The 10,773-nt window shown below is 38.8% G+C and overlaps 1 protein-coding gene across 1 annotated transcript in view; it reads right to left on the bottom strand.

The window, feature by feature from the left end:
- Positions 1-10,773, bottom strand: part of Fxr1 (FMR1 autosomal homolog 1) — a 53,178-nt gene that overhangs the window by 27,926 nt on the left and 14,479 nt on the right. The window contains exons 2-3 of the mRNA XM_031376288.1: positions 4,452-4,504; positions 3,097-3,190 (exon numbers count right to left, since the gene is read on the bottom strand). Coding sequence (XP_031232148.1) covers positions 3,097-3,190; positions 4,452-4,504 — 147 coding nt within the window. The remainder of the gene's footprint in view (positions 1-3,096; positions 3,191-4,451; positions 4,505-10,773) is intronic.

Here is a 10,773-nt window from a genome sequence, read left to right as displayed (position 1 = left end):
AGAAATCCACCTGCCTCTGCCTCCCAAGTGCTGGGATTAAAGGTGTGCACCACCACTACCTGGCACAAAAAAAACCTCTTAAATTTGTCCTCCACACACTTCTAATTGAGGACATTTTGACCTAAGTTATTCCTTTCTTGACTCCCTGATGTGGAATTCCAAGAGGAATGCACAATGGCAACAGAATTGGCTCTTAAAGCCAGAATTAACTTCTGTCCTCATACAAAAATATTAGGAAATGAAATAATTCTGAGAAAGTCACGTTTGATGAAGTATAGACAAAATTAACATGAAAACTCGAGTATCTCCTAACTACCTCTGCTGACAGTTCCTGTCTACCCAGAGTCACTTGGGACTATTTTCTGAGGTCTCACCACATCTCTTAAGAACTCTACTATAGCCGGGCAGTGGTGATGCACACCTTTAATCCCAGCACTTGGGAGGCAGGCAGGCGGATTTCTGAGTTCGAGGCCAGCCTGGTCTACAGAGTGAGTTCCAGGACAGCCAAGGCTACACAGAGAAACCCTGTCTCAAAAAAACAAAAAACAAAAAAAGAAGAACTCGACTATAGTGTACTATATTAGTTATTTTCCTATTGCCATGACAAAACACCATGACCAAGGCAAGTTATAAAAGAAAGCACTTAGTCTGGGGGGGTTGGAGGAGGGATCAAGGTTCCAGAGGGTTTTGAGTCCATAACCATCAAGACAGGGATCACTGCACTGGAGTCACTGTTAAGAGCTTTCATGTTGAAACAACCACCACAAAGCAGAGAAAAACCTAAGTGGGAAAGGCTTGGGCTTTTGAAAGCCCAAAGCCTATTTACCACCATTGAGAACACACCTCCTTCAACAAGGTAACACCTCCTAACCACTTCAAATAGTTCTATCAACTTCAGAATAAACATTCAAGTATTATGGGCCTATGAGGGTCATTCTTATTCAAACTACCATCTACATCTAAATTACAGTTATGGAACTCTTAACAAACTTCTTGGTGCTTATTTTGGTGGAAGTTAACAATAAAAGAGAGGAGTGATTGCATTTATTACTTAAGGCTCATAGTATCGACACAAAATTGTAACATAGCTTTGTGTAAAAGCAAAATAGTGAACCCACCAGTTTATTTATCACTTTTATTATCTGTGAAGTTAATACTATCAACTTGACAGGATCTAGAATCACCTAGAGAACAATCCTCTAGCTATGTCCGTAACAGGGGTTCCAGAATGGGTTAACTGACCTGGGGACACTGACCCTAAAAGCGAAGTACCATCTCATAGCCTGGGATCCCAGACTGAGTAAACAGGTCAAAGTGAGCTGAGCACCACCACTCAACTCTTCTGACTGGATATAACATAAACAGCAGCCCCAAGCTGCTGCTACTATGCCTTCTCTACCAATATGAACTGTACTCTCAAATACTGGGCCAAAATAAACACATCTTTATGTTGCTTGTTAGGTATTTCAATGAGAAATAGTTAGTATACTACCCAGGCTCTATAAACCATGCAAAAATCAGACTAGGGAAAAAAATAATAAAGAGCATAGAAAGGTATTACAACGTTCTTGAAAATTTAAAAATTTATACCCTAGCTTTCCAGTCTACCCTCTTCAGATCAATGCATCTTCTCAAAGATTCTGTTTACAGTAGACAGTGATCACAAGAGAACCACAACTGGCCAAAGTGCAAATATAAGACAGAAGATTGCTCAGCCCTAAACGGAACATGTATCTGCTCTTTCCAAGGGATCAAGGTGGAAGAGGGGGCAGAAAGAATGTAAGAGCCAGAGACAGTAAATAACTACAATGAAACAGTATCTTCTGGCCATAGCAAAGCAGCTGTACTCATGAACTCATTGCAGTTGTGACAGCTGCACAAAACCTGTGCAAGTCCAAGCCAGACCAAATCCCCAAAAGGATTTGTTGACCAAGGGAAGGAGAGTTGACCAAGCAACTCTAGATCCTGCCCCCTAGATCTATTAACAACTGCTAGCTGCTAGGAGAGGGAGAGATGGTTTTCAGAGACTAACCATTCTTCTGTGGAAGATCATAGATCTGAGAGTATTTGAACCTAAAACATAAATTAGTCTTAAAGATATGCTTTTTAAAAAAGTAAAAGATCTGCTTTTCTTTTTGGTTTTTCCAGACAGGGTTTCTCTGTGTAGCCCTGGCTGTCCTGGAACACAGAAATCCTCCTGCCTCTGCCTCTGCCTCCTAAGTGCTGGGATTAAAGGTGTGTGCCACCACTGCCCGACTTTGCTTTTGTTTTTAATGGGTGGGAAAAAGGACAGTTTGATAGGTAGGTGGGGGATAGTATATATGATCAAAATTTTTGTACAAAACCCTTAAAGAACTATAAAATAAAAGTTTAAATAAATAAAATAGTGTATCTTAACATTGTATTGTGATAGTATTTTCAACTTGGGGTGTGGGGTCAGAATTCAAAGTGCAGGATTTTATACAAGGCCCAATATAGTCTCAAAGGAGTACTAGGGATTACACATATGCAACACCATGCCCAGCAACAGCAAGGACATTCATCAAAAATAGTTAATACTGAAGACAGGGAGCTAGTTCAAACAGCAGCACAATGTGTTCATCCAAGAGTGGAGAAAGAAGGAAAAACACAATATGAACAATGTGCTAAGTAGTAGGATTTTGGGGTTTTGCCACTTTTTGATTTTCTGTACTTAATTTTTCTAGACATTCCTACAGTTATTCCACAAAGCAGTCCATATATACATAATATATAACCAAAGATATTGAAGCACAAACCACTAAAACTAGCTTTAGAAAGTGACTAACACTATGTCCTTCTGTGCTAGGTAGCTTCAAAAATTCAAATGCAATATCACTTAATGTTTTAAGAAACTTTTGTCTGGAAAAACTTGATCAAGCCCACCAAAGCTAAAAATAGTAGCATTGACACATGAATCTATTTCTGACTTAAGTCTCCAGTAACACTATATCACAGTTACTGCCAATAAAGAACTGGAAAAGGAGCATGATTACCCATGAGCTGAAGATGTGCTCACAAGGATATTTATTTAGAACAAAAAATAAGCCACGATAATGAAAACTTAAATAAACATACCTCTACTTCATCTCCTTCACTAATTTCTTTTTTTATATCAGGTGGTGGTGGTAATCGTACTTCATTAAACGGAACCTGGCGTTCTGGTTGCCAACTGAAGGATTAGAACAAGAATTAGTACCTTTATTTTAGCACACCCTAATAAGGAAACGCTGACTAGTGCTATGTATTTTTTAAGTTAGTTTTATCATTCAGAATGTTCCAAAGAAAAAACAAAGAACCTTAATTCTTTAATTCATTAAGCTGAGAAAGACTTTTGTATACTTGATAAGCTTTAATAATTAATACTAATAGCATTACACTCCAAATTATTTATCCTAAGAATAGCAAATACATCATACCTTGGAAACAGAATGGGCTAATTTAGCAATAATGACTAAGGTTCATTCACAGCTATCAAACAAAAGTGGTAAGATTAAGACTGACATCAAAAAGATCCCACAATTACAAACTAAAAGCTAAGTAACTTTAGTGCACATGCTCACAAAAGAAATTATCAGTTCAGGAGCTGAAGACGTGACTCAGTGGCTAAAGAGCACTTGCTACTACTGCTCAGCACACACACAGTAGCCCCAATTCCAGACGATACCCTCTTCTGGCCTCTGAGGAAAACTGGACGTGCATGTGGTGCAGATATGCATGCAGAAAACATTCATACAACAGATAGATTTTTAAAGGACATCTTTAAAATTTACAGTTCAAACTCAAGAGGTTATATCCAGATGGAAACTTGGTGCTTAGCATGCTCACAGAGCCAAGGTTCAATCTTAGCATATACATCCTCAAAAACAGTTTTAACTTGGCTAGAAAATATGTAATTAGAATCTAGGAAGGCATAATAATCTTTACAGCAATATAAACTAACTTAGCTGCTGCCTGACAAGGTTTTATAGTCAAATATCATTTTCAATATTAAGATAGCTTCTGTTTTTGTGAGCTGCCATGTAGACAATAATGGTAAAAAAGAAAGGGCATTGATATCCTAGACTTTAAGCTGCTCCCTTGCTCAGTATTCCCCTTAATACCATTTCATGTGGGGATATCTTAATATCTGTCTCTCCATAAGCCAGCTGTCAAGCTCACTACTATAACTATTTGTACCACCACGTCAACTTCAGGGGCCTTAAGCATTATTGCTGCTTGTGCATCTACTTCTGCAAAATTGCTGACTGAATCATATTCACACATATTTTAACAAAGGACATAAAAAATGTCAGGTAAATTGTAGATATAAAAGCAAGTGGAGGATTATTAAAACTGGACTTTGAAATCATGATAATCAAGCAAAATCATTTTCTACTGGCATCAGTAAGAACGATCAGCTCTTAAAAAGTTAACATCTACCAATAACTTACTTATTTTCAAAAACAACTGTGAGGGAGTCTTCGTGGACATCTTTGATAAATCCCTGCAAAAACAAAAAGTTGTATTAGCATTAATTTTATTACATGACCCTAAAACCCTATAATACAGATTAAAAACTGTAAAATGACAAAAGAACAGAGATAAAGGAAGACCAGGAGCCACAAGTCTGTCTCAGCACTACAGAAGCTACTGCAGGAGAACTGTGCTGAAGTTCTAAGCCAGACTAGTCATACTGTGAATACCAGACAAGACCAGGCTACGCAAGACCCTGTCTTTAGAAGGGGAAAATAAAATACCCAGGGCTAGAAATATAGCTAAGTTGGTAGAATACTTGCCTCACATTTTCAAGCACTCCATCCCCAGTACAATAAAGAAAACAGTGGGATAGCCAGGGCACTGGTGGCGCACGCCTTTAATCCCAGCACTTGGGAGGCAGAAGCAGGATTTCTAAGTTCAAGGCCAGCCTGGTCTACAGAGTGAGTTTCAGGATAGCCAGGGCTATACAGAGAAACCCTGTCTCGAAAAACAAAAAACAAAAAACAAAAACAAACAAAAAACAAACAAAAAAAAACAAACAAAAAACAAACAAACAAACAAAAAACAGTGGGATAGACAACTCCAGGAGGATCACAAGCTCAAGGTCATTCTTGGCTACAAAGCAAGTTGAAAGCCAACTTAGGACGTGAGAGAGACTGAATAGAGTGGGCAGACACACACACACACACACACACACACACACACACACACACACACACAAAACTTTCCACCTTACCCGAAAACAAACCCACACTCCCAACAATCACAGGGTTTGAAAAGGTTGTTCAGATGTGAACTTGAATTTCATCTTCATCATTTGTAAAAAAAGCTATTCTTTAGCCCCCTTGAACTCTGGTTATAACAAAAATTAACACAACAAACACAACACCTACTCATCCTTGGAGGACAGGCATTAGTTGGATGAAATAATAATAAGTTGTCTGAGAGTTCAGTAATTCAGTAAGAGCTAATGACCCAAACTCTTGTTGCCAGGCAACATCCTAACTCTGTAACTCACATACAATTTTAATCTAAGAGTGAATTAGTTCTCATGTATCAGAAATTAAAATTTAAGTAATATTCAACAAAGTATCTAGCACTGTAACTATTATATTACAGCCCAACTCTGAAAAAATAAAAAAAAAAAAACATGACATTTGAAAACTAGTCATATTTTTTCCCTCAGAGTTAAAAATTTCAGAGCCAGAAAGACAGTTCAGCAAGTAAAAGTACACACACAAGTATGACAACCTGAGTTTGATCCTGGGAATCCACAATGGAAGAGAATTGACTCCCAAAAGTTGTGTTACTTAGACACATGCTACAGCATACAAGTGTCTGCACTCCCATATTCAGTCACTTTCTCAAATTGGGCTATAGTTAATATAATTCCTCAAAACCATATATGTATTATCAATGATCAGTTTCTAGTCTTAAAAGGTAAATTTTAGATTAAGTGTGTATCTGGTTATTATAGACTACAACCATCAAACCAACCAACATCAGACAGTCAAAGAAAAAAGCATAATAGATTTTTGGAGGGCAGGGGTATAACATACCACATAAGATTTGTTTTTAAGTGAAACACAACTTCAAATTCCTCTCTAGTCCAGTGTTTCTATACATAATTTAACCCACTGGTCAATTAGTAAATATTTTTCAACACTTACACAACTCCAAAACATGCACTCAAGACTAGTCAGACACATGCACTTGGTATTTGGGTAAAGCAAAACATAAAGAAATTCTTCTATTCATGCTCCCTTAAAATCTATTTAACATGCCAGGCGGTGGTGGCGCATGCCTTTAATCCCAGCACTTAGGAGGCAGAAGCAGGCAGATTTCTGAGTTTGAAGCCAGTCTGGTCTACAGAGTGAGTTCCAGGACAGCCAGGGCTACACAGAGAAACCCTGTCTCCAAAAACCAAAACCAAAACAAAACAAAATCTATTTAACACTAAACTGTATGCCAAGATAAACTTGAAAAAGGCAAAGACAAAAAGTGTAACGTGTTATAAATAACAGAGCAGTTTAAGAGAGCAATAGTTCAATGTCTTACTATCAATTAACAAGCTAAAGGCTAAAATTTAAGCCAGCAAAAGGAAAACCAAACAGCAGCTTATTATAGTACAGCCTCAGAAAGAATTCCTTGTAATTGAATGATCAGTCGTGCAATATGAAGGAGGGCTAGAAGAATCTTAAGGATCCCATAACTAACAAGATTCATTATCTAAATTTAGCTGAAGTTTTGGCTCCAGACTTTTTTTTCCCATGTTGAGGAATCAGCAGATCAAGTTACTTGTCCTGTTGTACAGTTTTCTCGAATTTGTCTTTTCTGTAGCCAAGATCTTCAGGAGGTCTTCCCCTGTCATATCTGATCCATATCATTCTGGACAGGGCCCAAAGCCTTTTCTCCTTTCTTCTCAACATAAATACAGAGCCTCTCTCCCAAAATAACATGTCCTTAGTCCAGTAACCAGAAATCATTAAGATATAGAATGAATTAAATTAGTAGCTTGAACTCTCCCAGAGGATTTTAAATATAAATACCAAACTTATAACCATCTTCGTTTTGATAATTAAAACAACTCAAACTGCTGGGCGGTGGTGGCGCACACCTTTGATCCCAGCACTTGGGAGGCAGAGACAGGCGAATTTCTGAGTTCGAGGCCGGCCTGGTCTACAGAGTGAGTTCCAGGACAGCCAGGGCTATACAGAGAAACCCTGTCTCGAAAAAACAAAACAAAACAAAACAAAAAAGTGAGCTCTTGCCCTATGTTGGGTGTCATCTGTAGCAGTGAACTAGTTAAATCCATTTTGGTTCCCAGCCATCTCGAGCTGGACTGTGAAGGAAAGACACAAACACACACACCAGCTAATTTTGATATATCTTCACTAGCTTAATGACTGTGCACTTAGAGCACACACTCCCCTCCAGGATTCCCGAGTTAGTATTTTTTAAAATCTGTATTTCATCTCTGCTACCGCAGACCCAATGGGGAAAATGGCCCCTAGGGCCACTTTTGGGAATCTCACATGTTGGTGGGCCTTTAAGTCTGTTCTCATGGCTAACCTGGAACCTCAAGCAAACAGAACTCCACTTGACTCTATCCAGGAGTGCTGGGATTAAAGGCCTGGCTTTAGAAGATTTTTTTTTAAAGATTTATTTTATTTATTTTATGTATATGAATCTACTGTAGCTGTACAGATGGCCATGAGCCATCATGTGGCTGCTGGGAATTGAACTCAAGGCCTCTGCTTGCTCTGGCTCCGCTCCCTTGCTCTAGGGTAATACACTGTAGCTGTCTTCAGACACACCAGAAGAGGGCGTCAGATCTCATTATGGGTGGTTGTGAGCCACCATGTGGTTGCTGGGATCTGAACTCAGGGCCTTAGGAAGAGCAGTCAGTGCTCTTACCCGCTGAGCCATCTCGCCAGTCCCTAGAAGAATTTTTAAATAAGAGGAAAGAGTGATTTATTTTTAAGCAGTACTGGGACATTTGGCTAACTGGAAAATGAAGCTGGGTGTGATGGCACAAGGCCTGTAACACCAACACTAGGGAAGCAGAGGAGGTTCAAAGCCAACCAAAACTAAAAAGATCTAGTTTCAAATTAACCAAGGGATGGCAACTGTAGCTCAGTGGTAGAGCACCTGTTCTCAATTCTCAGCACCACCACAAATTTGTCTTCACAAAATTAAGGGCTAAAAGCCTTAAAAAATTTCTTCCAGGCATAGCACGTGCCTCTTATTCCCAATGTTCAAGAAGCTGAATCAAGAGGATAAGAAGTTCAAGGACAGTCTAGACTACATAGTGAGTTTGAAGTCAGAATGAACCAAACAGAAAATGTGCCTCAAAAATGGGGTAGTGTATGGAGAAAATTTTTAATTTTTAAAAAAACTGGGGGGGGGAGAATATAAGTAAATTATTCATAATCTCAGTGTAAGGAAGTCATTTCTAATTAAAAATTTTGAGACAAAAAAGAAAAAAAAATTAAACAAAGCCTACCTAAAAGATGAGCCATGATAATCACATGGGTGGAGGTTAACTCTCAACTAAGAGTTAAATTCCATAAATTTATACAACTTTTTTGTTTGTTTTTTCGAGACAGGGTTTCTCTGTGTAGCCCTGGCTGTCCTGGAACTCACTCTGTAGACCAGGCTGGCCTCAACTCAGAAATCCACCCGCCTCTGCCTCCCAAGTGCTGGGATTAACTCTTAAGATGTTATATGTGTTACAATTTCTTCTACCTTTGCTCTTTTCCTATTTCACTTTGTTTTGTGACCCACATTATCAACATATACAACTTTGTTTCAGTTTTTAAGTATCTACTCTAAGGTGCTTGGCAATTTTAATATGAAGCATAAACAGCTTGAAGAAAGTACACAGTACAACACAGACTAGCCACTGAAGATATAGTTTTGAAGTGATCTTCCAAAACCTCCCAATTTAGAGAACGAAACAACTGTAGTAATACATATCAACACTAACCCAAAGTCTCACTTCCTGGGAGGTTATAAACAGTACTTCAGGAAAAAAAAAAAATCTCATTCTTTTAAGAGCTCTTTTCATTAAAGAGAAAGAGGATTAAGTCTTACAATACTACCAGTAGAAATGGAGACTTTCATATTTACAGAAAAAAAAATCATCAAAACTCCATTTGTAACAGGAAAGCACAATGCAGTCTTGCTAGAACCACCATGCATTTGAAATCTGTAGAGGTAGGGGAATCAGCTGTCCAAGGTCATCTTTGGTCAGCTAGGAGAACCACAGCATCCAACCCTCTCAACAGAAATATAAAAAGGCTATAGACAGGCATCCTCTTGAAACCTCTACCACTAAATTGGAAGCAGAAAAGACAAGGAAATTAATGAGACCCTCAAAGGGGAAGGAGCCATCAGCTTGATGGAAGTTCCTGGCCAGCTAAGAGTAAAGAATTCCAGCCCAATTAACAATTGCTAAGCTTGCTTACACACAGCAAAGGGCCGTGGTTAATGCCTGAATATATGCATTATCAATATAGCCACCCTCCTTTTCCAGCCACAAACTTTCAATTCTCTAAGTATCTCACAAGAACTCCACTTTACAGAAAACAAGTCTGACCTCCCTTTTGATATATGATTTCACCTTATCAGACTATAATCCCAACCAAGTCAGCTCCAGAGACACCCTAAACCTCTTTACTGAAAGAGAAGAGAAACGGGAAGGGATATCTTAGCATCAAGCTAACTTCAGAACTACCAAAACTGCCTTGCTGACCCTCTCAAGAAGTCCACACCTACACTTAGGTGTATCTTATTGTTTCCCTGAGCACTCTGCAGTAAGGGCCATGCTTAAGTCTATGTTAAAATCTTTGACTCAGGTCCCTGAAAGAACTCTTAAGGCTGCAGCAAATGGCAGTATGCAGCAGTATCTCCAGCTCCTAGGCCCCACTGCCAAGACCAAAACCCATTTGGAGAATTATATGACCAAGCTCAACTATTACTTTTGGTTGTTTAAGACTTCATCAAATAAGACTCCTTTTATGCAATCAACTACAAACTAATTTATACTTTTTACAAAAGGGGAAACAGAAACTAAAACACCATAGCGTTCTGCAAACAAACCACCAACTGTATGTAATCAGGAACTAAACAGCTAAAAGCTACAAAAATGAGTTAGAGTGGTAGCCTAGGTAAAAAACAAACAAACAAACAGACTTCATGCTATAAAAACTCAAACTCTAAATTTCTTGTTAGCTCTAAGGTTTCTAATGCAAAACAAACTACTAGCAACAAGAGAAGAGCAAAAGCAGCTGTCTAAAGTGAAGACAGGCCTCAGCCTAATCCTTAACTTTTTTTTTTAAATGACTAGTTTATCTGTTAAAGATCTGCTTACTTTTTACCTGTATGTGTGTGAACCTTTGTGAATGTATATTCCCTGTATGTATACAGAAGCCAGAAGAGCCAACTAGTTACAGGTGGTTGTGAACTGCCACTTGGGTTCTGAGACCCAAATCTCGGTCCTCTGCAAAACTAGTAAGCACTCTTGACTTGCTGAGCCATCCCCAGCCTCGCTATAGTGGTTCTGATATTTAAAGTCCAATCTACTAAAAGTCCTCATTGGTTGAGCAGGCAAATGATTCTATGGATAAAGACAGTTACTGCCAAGTCTGCCTACCTGAGTTCTATCTTGGGAATCCACCCCCAACTCCCAGGGGAAAGAGAAAACTTAACTTCTAAAAGTTGTCCTCTGGCGTGCCTACACACACACATGCACGCACACAAACTCTCCCCCCC

The sequence above is a fragment of the Mastomys coucha genome, unplaced genomic scaffold (genome assembly GCF_008632895.1).
Source record: "Mastomys coucha isolate ucsf_1 unplaced genomic scaffold, UCSF_Mcou_1 pScaffold17, whole genome shotgun sequence".
NCBI lineage: Eukaryota > Metazoa > Chordata > Mammalia > Rodentia > Muridae > Mastomys > Mastomys coucha.
The sequence above is the reverse complement of the archived record's forward strand: the minus strand, read 5'-3'. Positions and strand labels throughout refer to the sequence as shown.